Source organism: Coregonus clupeaformis, chromosome 27 (genome assembly GCF_020615455.1).
Source record: "Coregonus clupeaformis isolate EN_2021a chromosome 27, ASM2061545v1, whole genome shotgun sequence".
Classification (NCBI taxonomy): Eukaryota; Metazoa; Chordata; class Actinopteri; order Salmoniformes; family Salmonidae; genus Coregonus; species Coregonus clupeaformis.
Genome location: NC_059218.1, coordinates 45,408,735 through 45,427,700, shown reverse-complemented (window position 1 = coordinate 45,427,700; position 18,966 = coordinate 45,408,735). Strand labels below are relative to the sequence as shown.

General features: G+C 44.6%; 1 protein-coding gene across 1 annotated transcript in view; it reads right to left on the bottom strand.

Moving 5' to 3' along the window:
- Positions 1 to 18,426, bottom strand: part of LOC121541348 (reticulon-4 receptor-like 1) — a 204,316-nt gene extending 185,890 nt beyond the window's left edge. Inside the window, exon 1 of the mRNA XM_041850324.2 lies at positions 17,722 to 18,426. Coding sequence (XP_041706258.2) covers positions 17,722 to 17,734 — 13 coding nt within the window. The 5' untranslated portion in view covers positions 17,735 to 18,426. The remainder of the gene's footprint in view (positions 1 to 17,721) is intronic.
- Positions 18,427 to 18,966: the final 540 nt, after the last annotated feature.

Genomic DNA, 18,966 nt, shown 5'->3' with positions numbered 1-18,966 from the left:
AACGGAAAAGTTCTGCGTGCATATGTATTCATTTGCTATGAAGCCCCTAAATAAGATCTGGTGCAACCAATTACCTTCAGAAGTCATATAATTAGTTAAATAAAGTCCACCTGTATGCAATCTAAGTGTCACATGATCTGTCACATGAACTCAGTATATATACACACCTGTTCTGTAAGGCCCCAGAGACTGCAACACCACTAAGCAAGGGGCACCACCAAGCAAGCGGCACCATGAAGACCAAGGAGCTCTCAAAACAGGTCAGGGACAAAGTTGTGGAGATGTACAGATCAGGGTTGGGTTATAAAAAAATATTAGAAACTTTGAACATCCCACAGAGCACCATTAATATAGGGCGGCAGGTAGCTTAGTGGTTAAGAGCGTTGTGCCAGTACCCGAAAGGTCGCTGGTTCTAATCCCCGAGCCGACTAGGTGAAAAATATGTCGATGTGCCCTTGAACAAGGCACTTAACCCTAATTGCTCCTGTAAGTCGCTCTAGATAAGAGCGTCTGCTAAATGACTAAAATGTAATGTAAATGTAAAAACATATGGAAGAAGGTACTCTGGTCAGATGAGACTACAATTGAGCTTTTTGGCCATCACCGCTCATCACCCCGAGAGCACCATCCCTACAGTGAAGCATGGTGATTGCAGCATCATGCTGTGGGGATGTTTTTCATCGGCAGGTACTGGGAAACTGGTCAGAATTGAAGGAATGATGGATGGCGCTAAATAAAGGGAAATTCTTGAGGGAAACCTGTTTCAGTCTTCAAGAAATTTGAGACTGGGACGGAGGTTCACCTTCCAGCAGGACACTGAACCTAAGCATACTGCTAAAGCAACACTCGAGTTGTTTAAGGGGAAACATTTAAATATCTTGGAATGGCCTAGTCAAAGCCCAGACCTCAATCCAATTGAGAATCTATGGTATGACTGAAAGATTGCTGTACAACAGCAGCACCCATCCAACTTGAAGGAGCTGGAGCAGTTTTGCCTTGAAGAATGGTCAAAGATCCCAGTGGCTAGATGGGCCAAGCTTATAGAGACATACCCCAAGAGACTTGCAGCTGTAATTGCGGCTCTACAAAGTATTGACTTTGGAGGGGTGAATAGCTATGCACGCTCAAGTTCTTTTTTTTCTTATCTTATTTCTTGTTTGTTTCACTAAAAACATGATTTAGCATCTTCAAAGGGGTAGGCATGTTGTGTAAATCAAATGATACAAACCCCCAAAAAATCCATTTTAAGTCCAGGTTGTAAGGCAACAAAATAGGAATACTTTCACAGGCCGCTGTAGCTAGTCCTTGGCCTATTTCCTAATCTGACTTTGGTGCAGGTCATGTTGTTCTTCACATAACTGTCTCTGGTAAATACACACTATATCAAATATAATCAAAGTTTATTTGTCACATGCACAGGATACAGAAGGTGTAAACGGTGAAATGGTTACTTACAGATTTGCAATATAGTAAAAACAGAAAGTGTCCGGTAGCACTGTAAGTGTATTTTTACCTGGAGTTTTTCCTTATTGTAGGCTACTCCTTTTACCACTTTTTGTCTTGAAATCTTTGATTGTTTACTACGCTACTCACACTGTTTAAAACATGGCACCCCAACGGTGGAACAAGCTCCCGCACGACGCCAGGACAGCGGAGTCACTGACCACCTTCCGGAGACACTTGAAACCGTACCTCTTTAATAGTATAACAGAAATCCTTCTACCCCCCCATTACAAATAAAAAAAATTGGGTGGTTGTCCCACTGGCTATCCTAAGTTGAATGCACCAATATGTAAGTCACTGTCACACCCTGACTCTAGGGACTTGAATTTGTTGAGTCAGGGTGTGTATTTTCTGTGTCGTGTTGTGCTATGTTGATTGTCTATGTTTAGATCTAGAATGTGTAGATCTATGTTGGCCGGTGTGGTTCTCAATCAGAGGCAGCTGTAGCTCGTTGTCTCTGATTGGGGACCATACTTAGGCAGCCTATTGGCACTAGTGGGGTGTGGGATCTTGTTCCGTGTGAGGTTTGTTGTGTGTACCTTAGGACGTCACGTATCGTTAGTTTATTGTTTTTGTTCGTTGTGTTTATTCAATTAAATAAACATGAATGCATATCACGCTGCGCCTTGGTCCTTCTCGTTCGTCAGCGATCGTGACAGAAGATCCCACCAGACCTGGACCAAGCAGTGTGCCGAAGAGAGAGGATGGACTTGGGAGGAGATGAGTGAGAGTCTGGCAAGAGGGATGGAGGCCATGATCATGGGGGAGAGACAATCCCCCCCAAAATGTGGGGGGGGCACACGGCGTGGACGACAAGGCAGCAGGAGGCCGCGATAGAGCGGTTCCGCTGGTTAGCAGAGGAGGCCACCAGATTAGGGGGGCCATTGGTTCAGAGGGAGCAGAAGGAAAGTGTAGAGGCACGGCGAGAGGAGCTGGTTAGGCAGCAGAAGGAGCGGGGGTTAATGAAGGAACCCAGTCCCGCTCCTCGCACCAATCAAGTGGTGCGTGTCGCCAGTCCGGTCCGGCCCGTTCCTGCTCCCCGCACTAAGCCAGTGGTGCGCGTCGCCAGTACGGTTCGGCCCGTACCTGTTCCTCACATCAAGCCTGTGGTGCGCGTCGCCAGCCCGGTCCGGCCTGTTCCTGTCCCTCGCACCAAACTAGTGGTGCGCGTCGCCAGCCCGGCCTGTTCCTGCCCCTCGCACCAAACTAGTGGTGCGCGTCGCCAGCCCAGCCCGGCCTGCTCCTGCCCCTCGCACCAAGCCAGTGGTGCACGTCGCCAGCCCGGTCCGGCCTGTTCCTGTTCCTCGCACCAAGCCAGTGGTGCGCGTCGCCAGCCCGGTCCGGCCTGTTCCTGCCCCTCGCACCAAGCCAGTGGTGCGCGTCGCCAGCCCGGCCCGGCCTGTTCCTGCCCCTCGCACCAAGCCAGTGGTGCGTGTGTCCAGTCCGGCACGGCCCGTGCCTGTTCCACTAGTGCCTGGTCCGGCACCGGTCAGCTGCTCCACTCCGGAGCCAGAGCAATCCGCTCCACCGGGGTCCAGTCCAGCTCCGGTCAGCGGCTCCACTCCGGAGCCAGAGCAGTCCGCTCCACCGGTGCCTGATCCAGCTCCGGTCAGCGGCTCCACTCCGGAGCCAGAGCAGTCCGCTCCACCGGGGTCCAGTCCAGCTCCGGTCAGCGGCTCCACTCCGGAGCCAAAGCAGTCCGCTCCACCGGTGCCTGATCCAGCTCCGGTCAGCGGCTCCACTCCGGAGCCAGAGCAGTTCGATTCACCGGTGCCTGATCCAGCTCCGGTCAGCGGCTCCACTCCGGAGCCAGTGCAGTTCGATCCACCGTCGTCGGGTCCAGCTCCAGTCAGCGGTTCCAGTCCAGACCCAGACGTCAGCCCCTCTCCAGGTTCGGGGTCTCCCACACCAGGGTCCAGACAGGGCTTGGTACGTCGTGGGAGGAAGGAGAGGGGAAGCAGCGCGCCGAGGTCCAGACCAGACCAGGGGCGCAACAGGGAGGTGGAGAGTAAGTGGTGGTCACACCCGGAGCCGGATCCGCCTCCGAGGCGGAGTGCCCACCCGGCCCCTACCCTGTTATGTTTATGTGGCGCGGTCGGAGTCCGCACCTTTGGGGGGGGGGGGGGTACTGTCACGCCCTGACTCTGAGGACTTGTATTTGTTGAGTCAGGGTGTGTATTTTCTGTGTCGTGTTGTGCTATGTTGATTGTCTATGTTTAGATCTAGAATGTGTAGATCTATGTTGGCCGGTGTGGTTCCCAATCAGAGGCAGCTGTAGCTCGTTGTCTCTGATTGGGGTCCATACTTAGGTAGCCTTTTGGCACTAGTGGGTTGTGGGATCTTGTTCCGTGTGAGGTTTGTTGTGTGTACCTTAGGACGTCACGTATCGTTAGTTTATTGTTTTTGTTCGTTGTGTTTATTCAATTAAATAAACATGAATGCATATCACGCTGCGCCTTGGTCCTTCTCGTTCGTCAGCGATCGTGACAGTCGCTCTGGATAAGAGTGTCTGCTAAATGACTTAAATGTAAATGTAATGGCCTCACATGTGAATCCTTAAAGAGATGGGTGGGGCTAAGGCTTAAGAGGGTGTGAACTATGCTAAATGGGTGTAGACAAAGAAGAGCTCTCCAATAGGTGGACCAAAACATTCAAGGGCCATGTTTTCCAAAGTGTGGTTACAAGTTGATCATCATTCAAAGCAGAATTACTTTCCCATTGTTCCTCAACTGCAATGTATGGTATTCCATTTTCTAGCTGAGTCTCTACTTTTATCCAATGTAAAAACCCAATTTCAAACGTTGCTACATAAGACCAAATTGAGGCGGTAAGTCATAAATGGTAATCGGTTTAGACCAACTTGGAGGTATTTTTTGATTTACAGAATAGTAGCAAACTACTCAAGTCAATGAGGCACACATCAAGTTTCACGTTTTTAATGTCACATGCACAAGTACAGTGAAATGCCTAGCTTATCCTAGCAATTCAGTATCAATGTAGTAGTATAAAATACAGTAAGGTTGAACAAAAACAGACAAGCATTAGAAATAATAACACAAGAATGTAGGTAAGCTATATACAGGGTCAATTCCAATACCATATTTACAATGTGCAGGGATACTGGAGTGATAGAGGTAGATATGTATAGGGGTAAGGTGACTAGGCATCAGGATATATGATAAACAGAGTAGCAGCAGCATACATGATGATCGAAGTGAGTGTGTGTGTTGGAGTGTCAGTGTGCGTGGGTAGCATGTTGTTCACAGGAGACTTGGTAATAAAATATAGCCAATTGTCAAGACGGCAGCTGTCTTTTTCCATACTTCACACACACACACACAACTGTTGCTACTGCACCACAACCTATGCAACAACAACCCACTCTTACTTACATTTTAGCAGACGCTCTTATACAGAGGGACTTACAGTTAGTGCATACATTATATATATATATATTTTTTTTCATACTGGCCCCCCATGGGAATCGAACCCACAACCCTGGCGTTGCAAACGCCATGCTCTACCAACTGAGCTACATCCCTGCCGGCCATTCCCTCCCCTACACTGGACGATGCTGGGCCAATTGTGCGCCGCCCCATAGGTCTCCCGGTCGCGGCCAGCTACGTCAGAGCCTGGATTCGAACCAGGATCTCTAGTGGCCCAGCTAGCACTGCGATGCAGTGCCTTAGACCACTGCGCCACTCGGGAGGACTTGACTCAACTGATGATGTGGAAACCGGCCACTAGGGGCAACAGTTCCCTTCAAGTAGGTTTCGGTTTTGCGGACAGGTGTTGTGGACAGGGATGGCGGCCTTAATGCCTAAACTTAACCATAGCCTTAAAACTTTGTAGTTAATACCTAAACTTCACCTTAAATACTTAGAAATGTGACATTTGCATTGTGGACAGGGATGGCGGCTGGGCATAAGCATCTGCCTCTGATTCCAACGGTTGCAACTTCAAATCCAGTGGTAGAAAGATGTTTTTGAGATTTTTGTTTTAAGCCTATCCCAAACCTTAACCCTTACCTTAACCATTCTGAGTTAATGCCTAACCTTAAGATTTCTGAGTTAATACTTACATTTAACCCTAACCTTAAAACTTCAGAGTTAATGCCTAAACTTAAAACACTTCGAATTGTGACGTTTGCAACAACTTTGAAATGTAATGTTTGAGAAACATGGGTGAACGTCTAATTCTGACATGAGACTGTGAGAGCTAGTTGCCCAGCCGACCTACTGTAGGCTTTATTACTATGTATTTTACTGTTCAATTCCAGTCACTTTATTCTACCAACCACCATCTAGCTAGCCCATGCTACTGTACTGCACTGATACTGTAGATCATCCCCTCTTCACACTCTCTCTTTGACCCTGGGAGTAAGGGGAGGTTTGTGACTATTTCTGGAACTCTCCCAGAAGGCTCCCTAGTAACCTCCATAACGATGGAGGTGTGAATTTTTCCCCCTACTGCAAGACAATAGTCAGGCTCTGGTTGGGGGATGGTAAGCTACTTGATGCAGCCTGATAATCACAAATGTCTCCCTGACTCCCAGGGTCAGAGGGAGGGATCAGAGAGGATTTTCTATAGATACTTTCAGTATATTATTCCTCAATTGGAAATTTGAAAGTTTACAGTGTATTATTTTCCCTCAGAAAACAATTCAAAGTGGTTATGCGTTTATTTTTTATTTTTATACAGCCACAGCACTGGTGTCAATGGAGATTTTTCAAGGCTGTGTGTTGCATGTACTGTATAAAGAGGACTATTTGAACTTGTACACATTGGCAGCTAAAAGTAGAATTGCAGTATACAAACAAAAAATGTATGAATGAGAAAAGGAGATATAGAAACTAAAGGAAGGGAAAGGTGACGTTCAAAGGATTCTGAAGGCGTCATCTGCCTCCTTGAATTCAGCGTAGACAGGTGGGTCAGGGGTACTTGTTGCAGATGGCGCTGACGACGTAACTGGGTAACACTCGTCTCTGACCACGGCTATGTCGTTCAACTTTCAATCCCCATTCCAAGACCACTCTGTACGCCACAAGTCTATATTGCAGAGAAAATAAATGGAAAAAACAAGTCAGCTCGCTGTGCAGAAGCAGAATGACACTATGTAGGCCTACTGATGAACATGTTGGTGTTCTGATGACATATTTGACACAGCCTATGAATAATGTAATGCTAGGAAGTGTATTTATCACTCATAAAATACCGGTACTTACTTTATTGACAGCTGGCCATTAGGTCCCTCTGGCCGAGGTCTCTTCTTCCAGTTTATTTTTGGCACTTGGAAAAAAAGTTTCAACAACTGCTGGGATTACGAAGACTGGAAAATCATTGTCACTGGTCACACAGAGTAGGGTTGGCTTGCGGGTCAACGTTGTCTCGTTGCCAGACAACTCTAGGTTTTCCAAGGCTGGAATAAGCCAAGTCCCACTTAGCACAGCAAAGACAGTCGTTTTCAGTGAGCATCGCTTGGTATTCCCCCACAGGTACAGAACCAGTTCTCAGAGGTCCTGAGTCGGGTCTCAGCTGCTGGTTGAATATCTGCCTCAGCCTCTGCCTGCTCCGTTTCGCTCTCTCTCTCCTTTCTCTCTCATCCTCCATCTGTTGAAGCTCCTCGTCTGTGTATTCCGGTTCAGATAAATAAAGGCACGACTGCAAATTCAAACATTTCCTCCTCGTATTCGTAGTCGCACATGTTGGTTGCATAGTTGTTTGAAATAAGAAAATTATTAGCAAGCTTGGAAGATTAGCGACCGGCAGCTAGCTAGAATCCTGTCGGTCTGTATCACCGCCTGGTACGGCAACTGCACCGCCTGCAACCGCAGGGCTCTCCAGAGGGTGGTGCGGTCTGCCCAACGCATCACCGGGGGTAAACTACCAGCCCTCCAGGATGCCTACAGCACCTGATGTCACAGGAAGGGCAAGGAGATCATTGAGGACGGCAACCGCCCCGAGCCACTGCCTGTTCACCCCGCTATCATCCAGAGGGTGAGGTCAGTACGGGTGCATCAAAGCTGGGACTGAGAGACTGACAAACAGCTTCTATCTCAAGGCCATCAGACTGTTAAATACCCTTCACTAGCACATTAGAGGCTGCTGCCTATATACATATATTAGAAATCACTGGCCACTTTCAGAAATGGAACACTAGTCACTTTAATAATGTTTACATATCTTGCATTACTCATCGCAAATGTATATACTGTATTCTATACTATTCTACTGTATCTTAGTCTATGCCACTCTGACATTGCTCGTCCATATATTTATTAATATATTCTTAATTCCATTGCTTTACTTAGATTTGTGTGTATTGGGTATATGTTGTGAAATTGTTAGATATTACTTGTTAGATATTACTGCACTGTCGGAGCTTTCCCTACACCCGCAATAACATCTGCTAAACACGTGTATGTGACCAATAAAATTTGATTTGATTTGGGTTTGATCCTGGGCTGTGTCGCAGCCGGCTGCGACCGGGAGACCCATGAGGCGGTGCACAATTGGCCCAGCGTCGTCCGGGTTAGGGGAGGGTTTGGCCGGCTGGGATGTCCTTGTCCCATTGCACTCTAGGGACTCCTTGTGGCGTGCCGGGCGCATGCACGCTGACTTCGGTCACCAGCTGTACAGCGTTTCCTCCGACACGTTGGTGCGTCTGGCTTCCGGGGTTAAGTGGGCAGTGTGTCAAGAAGCAGTGCGGTTTGCCTGGGTCGTGTTTCGGAGGAAGCATGGCTCTGGACCTTCGCGTCTCCCGAGTCCATACGGGGGTTGCAGCGATGGGACAAGACTGTAACTACCAATTGTATATCACGAAAAAGGGTAAAAAGTATCCCCCCAAAATAAATATATACACTGTATATATAAAAAAAACTTTTGAAAATATTAACACTATAGCGATTGGGGTCCTAAATAGTGAAATTCTCCTTTAATTTAATTTTGTATTTATTTTATTTAACCTTTATTTAAATAGGCAAGTCAGTTAAGAACAAAGTCTTATTTACAATGACGGCCTACCAAAAGGCAAAAGGCCTCATGCAGTGACGGGGGATTAAAAATAAATAAATAAATAAAATGTAGGACAAAACACACATCACGACAAGACAGACAACACAACACTACACACAGAGAGACCTAAGACAACCACATAGCATGGCCGCAACACATGACAACACAGTATGGTAGCAACACAACATCACAACAACATGGTAGCAGCACAACATGGTAGCAGCACAAAACATGGTACAAACATTATTGGGCACAGACAACAGCAGAAAGGGCAAGAAGGCAGAGACAACAATACATCACACGAAGCAGCCACTAAGAGTCAGTAAGAGTATCCATACCTCTATCCTTTGTGTTGATTTGTTTGTTATTATGAGTTGTATCCTAATTCTGGGACAGTTTGAATATTCTACACTGTAGAATAATAGTGAAGACATCAAAACTATGAAATAGCACATATTGAATCATGTATTAACCAAAAAAGTGTTAAACAAATCAAAATATATGTTATATTTGAGATTCTAAAAAGTAGCCACCCTTTGCCTTGATGACAGCTTTGCACACTCTTGGCATTCTCTCAACCAGCTTCACCTGGAATGATTTTCCAACAGTCTAGAAGGAGTTCCCACATATACTGAGCACTTGTTGGCTGCTTTTCCTTCACTTGTGGTTCGTGACTACTATGATTTCCCATTGTGGCCAATTCAATTGCAGTCATTCTGTTACATATATTTTTGGTCACTGTTAACGATTTGGTAACAGAGTGATGTGTTTTAATCACACAAAACTGTTATCCATAGAAACACTACAACTAATTGGTAGGTCTATCTTTACTTATACAACGGGTGTGTCTAATCCTGAATACTGATTGGTTAAAACTGCATTCCAGCCGGTGTCTGTTCCACAAGTTACCACCCGCTAAATCTATGACGTTAAAATTCCTATTTACTCTGTTCCATCTGACTGCGCAATCCACTGTCTCATCAGACAAGCCAGGCAATTTATAAACTTGATCTCCACTATAAAAAGCATCTAGACATTATCTCACATTTCTTTTAGACTAACATTTAGTTTTTAACAGCAGAGATTTGTATAAACCTTGCTGTTTGTTCCTCCGACATTTGCAACATTGTTTCAATATTATAATTAAATCTCCAGCTGTGCCATAGTAATGATCGTGTCGGAATCGGGAGTCATGAGTAGGGATGAGACAGACAGGTAGGCAGCTTTTCTCAGCCAGTCAAAATCATGAATCAGCATCATTTGTATGGATATATACAAAGAACTACCAATACAAAACAGGTAAAACGAAATGAAGTACACATAGTTTGCAGGCTTTCCAGCTTCAGTTTGAAGTGATTGTGTAAGCTGTGTGGTTGGCTAGCTCTCGAACAACATGTCCTGACGAAAGAGCACATTTTCTATGCCAGGTGAAATCGCGCATTATTAGCTCATTGTTATGTATGTATCCAAATAAATGTCACTAGAAAACAGCTTAAACAAATGCAAATGCAGCTACTTTGTTGTTATTCTGGCTGCACTGTTTGACGTGACTGTAAATTAGCCGTAGTTTGCTAGCAAGCAAGGGACTAGAACGTTGTTAGTTAGTATGGCAATGGAACATTTAGAACGAACAACTGGGTTGCGTCCATAGATACAGAACAAAAAGACTGAACGACTGGGTCGCATCTCTGGCAACCAAACCGATAGAACGAACGACCGGCTTGGGTAGCAACGCTAGATTTGTATCGAGACTATATCTTGTGAAAGGATGAAATAGTATGAATAAATTCATAAAAATGACGTTTTAAAAGAAGATATGTCAATAATTATTTGAATATGTTGGTAACCCATAGTATAAAAGGGATAATGCCCTCAAAGCCGGTGTTTGGAGGATATATTGGCACGGTTTGCCAGCCCTTGACTTCGTCTCGGGCCTAACAACACCCGTGCCAATATATCCTCCAAACACCGGCTTCTCTGGCATTATCACGTAATTATTACTTCTGTGAACTTTTAGAATCCTCCCTCCTCATGAGGGAGATAAATTAGAAAATATCTTAAAGATATGTGGGTTTTTGGTAACAGAATGACAAGACACAATATTTCTTAAACTTACAGAAGGCAAATAATTTCTGCAAAACGAAATATAAATGTTGATATTAGTTGGCAGGGGTCTTCACTCCAACATTATTGTGTTTTGATGTATTTTTAGACCTAAGACTCTCTCTCTCTCTCTCTCTCTCTCTCTCTCTCTCTCTCTCTCTCTCTCTCTCTCTCTCTCTCTCTCTCTCTCTCTCTCTCTCTCTCTCTCTCTCTCTCTCTCTCTCTCTCTCTCTCTCTCTCTCTCTCTCTCTCTCTCTCTCTCTCTCTCTCTCTCTCTCTCTCTCTCTCTCTCTCTCTCTCTCTCTCTCTCTCTCTCTCTCTCTCTCTCTCTCTCTCTCTCTCTCTCTCTCTCTCTCTCTCTCTCTCTCTCTCTCTGTGTGTGTGTGTGATGGCAAACTGTGGTATTTCACCCAGTAGATAAGGGAGTTTATCAAAATTGGGTTTGTTTTCGAATTCTTTGTGGATCTCTGTAATCTGAGGGAATATATGTGTCATACATTTGGCAGGAGGTTAGGAAGTGCAGCTCAGTTTCTACCTAATTTTGTGGGCAGTGTGCACATAGCCTGTCTTCTCTTGAGAGCCAGGTCTGCCTACGGCAGCCTTTCTCAATAGCAAGGCTATGCTCATTGAGTCTGTACATAGTCAAAGCTTTCCTTAAGTTTGAGTCAGTCACAGTGGTCAGGTATTCTGCCACTGTGTACTCTCTGTTTAGGGCCAAATAGCATTCTAGTTTGCTCTGTTTTTTTGTTAATTCTTTCCAATGTGCCAAGTAATTCTCTTTTTGTTTTCTCATGATTTGGTTGGGTCTCTCTCTCTCTCTCTCTGTCCCCCCTTTGTGTTAGTAGTGAAGTAAAGGTGACAGAGATAACTGTATCAGAGACAAACCACCTCCACATTACACCACATTTCATCACTTCTACTGACAGCCAGCATGCATATTCAGCAAGCACACAGCTATATGGACGTTTATCGTATTTGTGTGTGTGTGTGTGTGTGTGTGCTGGAAGAAACTCAGCCGGTATTGTAAACAAACAAGCACACACACACACACACACACACCACTGGCCTATTTCTTCCACCGCCCCCCAGCCACTGCCCCCCAGCCCAGTCCAGGACCAGATGGTTTCATTAGTAATGAGGATAGAGTCCAGCTTGAAGATGGGCCAAACCAAGTGGCCTAACCGATAATGATCTCTCTCTGTGTGTGTGTGTGTGTGTGTGTGTGACAGACACAGGTTATTCTCTCTATCTATTGATGTTAAGCAGACCTTTTCCATTCCATTCTGTGCAGCTCATTCAGCCGTACAATACATTTGTCACCCAACAGCTTCTTCACTCTATTTCAGCATGGACATTATGATGACTCACCTAATGTATGTGTGTGTGTGTGTGTGTGTCTGTGACAGAGAGATATGGTTCCACAATTGCAAAGCTGCTGTTTATCCAGACAGACACACACACACGTGTACCCTTTTAATAACGTGCTGAAGTTGGATTTGAACCGGATGTAGGCTAGCATTTCAAATGTATAATTTTTGAAGCAACATTGGAGTTTTACAGAAACCTACCTCTCTGTCTCTCTGTCTCTCTGTAAACGGTCCCAGGCCCCGGGGTACACCAACACTGACTCCTTTGGTGCCTGTTCCTCGCACCACTACCTCGTCACCCGCGCGAGAATGTAATCAAAAATGTCAGAAAGCCTCTGTTGAGGCGCACGGATGCACACGCACACACACACACACACACACACACACCGATAACTGTTAACTGCAGTGCGGCAGAGGTCTTCTATTTTTAAGAATAATATAGCGTGATATGGATAAATATTTCATTCCCGCCGAACGGAGCCGAGCCAGCAGAGAGCGAACCAGGCCGCGGGAGAGAGAAGATAAAGCTAGATGTTTTACAGATGTAGGATCTTAATTTGAGCCAGTTTTCTACTGCAGGAAAATAATCCTACAGCAACAGGAAATGTGAATTATTATGACAAATATAATGAATGGACATTTTTGTAGCAGTTGATACATGTCTGAAATTTCTAATTGGAAATGTATTTCATTGCAGGAAAGTTCTCCTGCAACAGGGTGATCAAATTAATATCCTACATCTGTATGTTAAAGGGATAGTCAGATGAACTTGAGGATACCATTTTTATGTCTCTGCCTCCAGTATGAAGGAAGTTCTAGCGTTTGCGCAATTGCTAACTAGTGTTAGCGCAATGACTAGAAGTCTACGGGAGACTTCCAGTCTTTGTGCTAAGCTAGTTAGCATTTTTCGCAAAACTACCTCTAATTTCCTTCATACTGGACACAGATAGATAAAAATGGTATTCACAAGTTTATCTGACTCTAGGGAAGAAGTTAAAGTCCCAAATTGCAAAAATTCCAACATCCTGAACTATCCATTTAACTGGTATCTCATCTAATGTTCGTACCTTGCGCCGACGAAGATGGCAGCCTCGCGACTTGCTCTTAGGAAACTTTGCGGTATTTTGTTTTTTATGTATTATTTTTTACATTATTAGCTCAGAAAGTGTTTTACATCATTACATACAGCCGGGAAAAACGATTAGATATCAGAGTGGCGGTAACTCACCAGCATTAGGACCAGGAATACGACTTTCCCGAAGCAGATCCTTTGTTTGCTCTCCCCAGGGCAATTGAACTGATACCAGCGGCTGACCCAAAACATTGCCAGCGGAGGAGAGGCACTCGGAGCGGCCTGCTGGTTCGACTTAGGAGGTGCGCACACCACCCACCGCTTCCAAGTATATTACTCGCTAATGTTCAGTCTTTGGATAACAAAGTCAACGAGCTCAGGGCAAGGATTTCTTTCATAGAGACATCAGGGCCTGTAACATACTTTGTTTCATGGAAACATGGCTCTCTCGGGATATTCTGTCGAAATCGGTCCAACCAGTTGGGTTCTCAGTTCATCGCCCAGACAGAAATAAATATCTCTCCAGGAAGCAGAAGGGTGGAGGTGTGTGTTTCATTATTAACGACTCATGGTGTAATTGTAGTAACATACAGGAACTCAAGTCCTTTTGTTCACCCGAACTAGAACACCTCACAATCAAATGCCGACCTTATAATGTCCCAAGATAATGATCCTTGGTTATAGTCACGGCCGTGTATATCCCCCCTCAAGTCAATACCAAGACGACCCTCAAAGAACTTCACTGGACTTAATGCAAACTGGAAACCACATATCCTGAGGCTGCATTTATTGTAGCTGGGGATTTTAACAAAGCAAATTTGAGGACTAGGCTGCCGAGGTTCTATCAACATCTTGACTGTTGTACTCGGGCTGCTAAAATTCTCAACCATTGCTATTCGAACTTCCGGGACGGTTATAAGGCCCTCCCTTCCTATAGGCAGAAACTCAAACAGGAAGTACCGTGCTAAGGACTATTCAACGCTGGTCTGACCAATCGGAATCCACGCTTCAAGATTGTTTTGATCACGCGGACTGGGATATGTTCCGGGTAGCTTGCAAAAATAATTTAGACGAATACACTGAAACGGTGACTGAGTTTATCAGGTAGTGTATAGGGGATGTTGTGCCCACTGTGACTATTAAAAACCTACCCTAACCAGAAACCGTGGATAGATGGCAGCATTCGCGCAAAACTGAAAGCGCGAACCACCACATTTAACCATGGCAAAGTGAATGGGAATATGGCAGAATACAAATAGTGTAGCTACTCACTCCGCAAGGCAATTAAACAGGCAAAACATCAGTATAGAGACAAGGTGGAGTCACAACACGAGATGTATGTGGCAGGGTCTACAGACTACAAAAAGAAAACCAGCCACCGACGTCTTGCTTCCGGACGAGCTAAACACCTTCTTCGCCCGCTTTGAGGATAACACATTGCCACCAACGCAGCCCACTACCAAGGACTGTGGGCTCTCCTTCTCCATGGCCGACGTGAGTAAGATATTTAAGCATGTTAACCCACGCAAGGCTGTCCCCACATGCTTCAAGATGGCCACCATTGTTCCTGTACCCAATAAAGCAAAGGTAACTGAACTAAATGACTATCGCCCGTAGCACTCACCTCTGTCATCATGAAGTGCTTTGAGAGACTAGTCAAGGATCATATCACGTCTACCTTACCTGTCACCCTAGACCTACTTCAATTTGCTTACCGCCCCAATAGATCCACAGACGATGCAATGGGTCTGAACCCCACCCTGTGCAACTGGGTCCTGGACTTCCTGACGGGCTGCCCCCAGGTGGTGAAGGTAGGAAACAACATCTCCACTTCGCTGATCCTCAACACTGGGGCCCCACAAGGGTTTGTGCTCAGCCCCCTCCTGTACTCCCTGTTCACCCATGACTGCATGGCCAAGCACGCCTCCAACTCAATCATCAAGTTTGCAGACGACACAACAGTAGTAGGCTTGATTACCAACAATGACGAGACAGCCTACAGGGAGGAGGTGAGGGCTCAGAGTGTGGTGCCAGGAAATTAACCTCTCACTCAACGTCAATAAAACAAAGGAGATGATCGTGGACTTCAGGAAACAGCAGAGGGTACACCCCCCCCCCCCTCCACATCGACGGGACCGCAGTGGAGAAGGTGGAAAGCTTCAAGTTCCTTGGCATACACATCACTGACAAACCAAATGGTCCACCATGCAGAGAGTGAGGTGAAGAAGGCGCAACATAACCTCTTCAACCTCAGGAGGCTGAAGAAATTTGGCTTGGCACCTAAAACCCTCACAAACTTTTACAGATGCACAATTGAGAGCATTCTGTCGGGCTGTATCACCGCCTGGTACGGCAACTGCACCGCTCGCAACTGCAGGGCTCTCCAGAGGGTGGTGCGGTCTGCCGAACGCCTTACCAAGGGCAAACTACCCGCCCTCCAGGACACCTACAGCACCCGATGTCACAGGAAGGCCAATGTCAAAGGAAGGCTCGGGTGGTTGATGTCATGAAGGACATCAAACACCTGAGCCACTGCCTCTTCACCCCGCTATCATCCAGAAGGCGAGGTCAGTACAGGTGCATCAAAGCTGGGACAGAGAGACTGAAAAACAGCTTCTATCTCATGGCCATCAGACTGTTAAATAGCCATCACTAGCACATTAGAGGCTGCTGCTGCCTATTGAAATCACTGGCCACTTTAAGAAATTGAACACTCGTCACTTTAATAATGTTTACATATCTTGCATTACTCATCTCATATGTATATCCTGTATTCTATAATATTCTAATGTATCTTAGTCCATGCTGCTCTGTCATTGCTCGTCCATATATGTATGTATTCATAATTCCATTGCTGACTTAGATTTGTGTGTATTGGGTATATGTTGTGAAATTGTTAGATATTACTTGTTAGATATTACTGTACTGTCGGAGCTAGAAGCACAAGCATTTCACTACACCCGCAATAACATCTGCTAAACATGTGTATGTGACAAATAAAATTTTATTTTATTTGATGACGCTGAGACAGACCAAAACACTCCAGGGTTTGACAACATATTTGGAACCCAACTAGCACATAACTTTCTGAGAAACATATGTTTCTTAGACCTTGGTGAGACCGTTGTTGTCCTATGGATATTTTGCATACAACCTTCCCACAACCTTCTCGGAATGGTGTGCAGGAGAGTTACTTGGCATTGGAACATTCTCAGCACATTTAAGGAACTTTTCTTGGTATTTCATTACTTTAACAGAACTTTTCCTAAAAGTTAAAACATGGTTACATTTCAGTTCAATTTTGATAATGTTCTAGGAACGTTCTCCAACTGGTTTGACATTGGGAACGTTCTCAAATTGTTCAGAGAACGTTAAGAAACAACGTTCTTCTGTGGTAATTTCAGTACTTCAGCATATCATTTCCTACAGGTTTCATGGTTCTATTTAGAGTCATGTTCTCAAATTGTTCCGAGAACGTTAAGGAAACGTTCCATTATTTTTTTATTTTTTTTTATTAAGTAATGTTCAAAGAACTTTCTAAGAATGTTATTTAAAAACATACATTCCATTCTCAGCATGTTAAGAAAACTTTCAATAACAACCACAAGAAAACTTGAATTAGGTTCAGAGAACGTTCAACAAAACTCTCTCCAACTCTCTTGTTAAGAATTTTCCGCACCCACTAATTGGCCACACTTGATCTTAATGAGTGTTTGTTTCCTTTGAAATGGGGCTGTTTGAATAGACTAAAATTAACAGCTTTGTATCTGTAAAAATGGCATGATGGCGCAGCGGACTAATTCCATGGTTAAAGAACAGAAGATTAAAGGTTCAAATCTCCCTTATGATGTGTTTGTGTGATTAATCTCAAGGAAATAAATGTCTATGAGTTCTATCTTTGCTTGGAGTAAAAACAAAAGTTAATCCAATATAAGCCAGCAGTGTTACTAAAAATGTTATTGAAACAATTAGCCAAAATTTTAAGGAGGTTATTTAAAATAAAAACTCAAAATAATCTATAATTTCTGTTCTCAGAGAGAATAGAATAAAACCTCCCAGTAAAACTTTAAAGGAACCAGAGTAAAATGTTCCGCAACCTAAAAATAAACCTTCCCAGAACAGGCGAAAGTTTCACTTCTGTTCTCAGAATGTTTAAAAAACGTTCCGTTTTACCTGTCAGACCACTTACTGGCTTCTTCCCACAATCAATGTGAAGCCAAAAACATGTTTCCCACAACTTCCAAGGAACCAAATGTGCTAGCTGGGAAGCCATACACACACCGCTAAGCAGACCTTTCCGTAGACTAACTAGACACACACAAGCGCGCAGGCACACACATACACCTGAATTTTTTATAAACTCTGTAGTCGACAGTAGAGCCTACACATGCACCGACACACAAACACAGAGCGAGAGAGACACACACAATCCCAAATGCATTCCAAATCGTGATAGAACACTAGGCTGCTGTAGGTAGGTCATCAACAACACATATTCCCAAAACTCTCGTAATCCATGCAGGAATACAACATCATAGTCAAAGACATTCCCAACAACACACTGTAAATGTGTCATATATCCCCCAAAAATAAAACATAATAATAAATAGCCGACTAAACACTACTACAGCGATATAGGCTAACAAAAAATTATGTTCTTACCTCTTCCAAACATGACCGCGATTGTTCTATCCGTCTAGTATCCCAGTTTGAGTCCCATCCTCATTGGACGTCTCCGGGCAAATGTAGGCTTCTAGTCTGGTACTCCGCAATAAAACTGCCAGTTTGATTTTAGAACCCGTTTTGGATTAATCTTTTGACGGTTGGTGTTTTCGTCGTCCCTCGCGAGTCACTGTTAAATTTTCTCTGGTCTTAAATTAACAGTGTTGAAAGGCAGAGTTGAAAACACACCCGCAGATATTCCGACATAGACGAAGTTAAAGCATATGGAAGAATCTATCAAAACAATTCAAGATGCCCTATCTATCCCTAAACACACTGCAGGCGCACCTTGTGTTTTGACGGTGTCGCACACTGTAAACTCGGCTCCTTATGGATGTTGAAATGGACACCTGAGCTATTTTATTCTAGCCCACTGTAGCCTAGCCTGTATTCAAACAATTCCGTTGAAAAGAGAAAGCTATAACTTTCTTGCTGTCGTATGAATGTTATGTGGCAAATATATGAATACGCGTTACGAAAGACCGTTTGCCTTTTCCATTCCCAGCTTTTAGTTCTTCAAATTGACAAAACAATATATCCACTCACAAAAATCACTTGTTATTCGACAAGGCAGGAAAGCGGAGTGGGTCAGTGCCTTCTCCGGTCTCCGTTACTGGCTGGCTCTCCGCAGCCCTTTCAATCTCCCCTCTCTCCAAAAGATGATCTGACGGATGACGAGTTCAGACCGTGGAGCGTGCGCCGCGTGTCTCACCATCATCTCTCTCTCTCTCTCTCTCTCTCTCTCTCGCTCTTCTCTCTCTCTCTCTCTCTCTCTCTCTCTCTCTCTCTCTCTCTCTCTCTCTCTCTCTCTCTCTCTCTCTCTCTCTCTCTCTCCCTCTCCCTCTCTCTCTCTCTCTCAGCCCTTATTTGAGGAACACCAGCACCCATCTGCAAGTCTGATTGTCTTCCTCTATACCACTCTGTCTGTCTGCCTACCTGTCTGTATATCTACAGTGGGGAGAACAAGTATTTGATACACTGCCGATTTTGCAGGAAATCCAGAAAATCACATTGTATGATTTTTAAGTAATTAATTTGCATTTTATTGCATAACATAAGTATTTGATACATCAGAAAAGCAGAACTTAATATTTGGTACAGAAAACTTTGTTTGCAATTACAGAGATCATACGTTTCCTGTAGGTCTTGACCAGGTTTGCACACACTGCAGCAGGGATTTTGGCC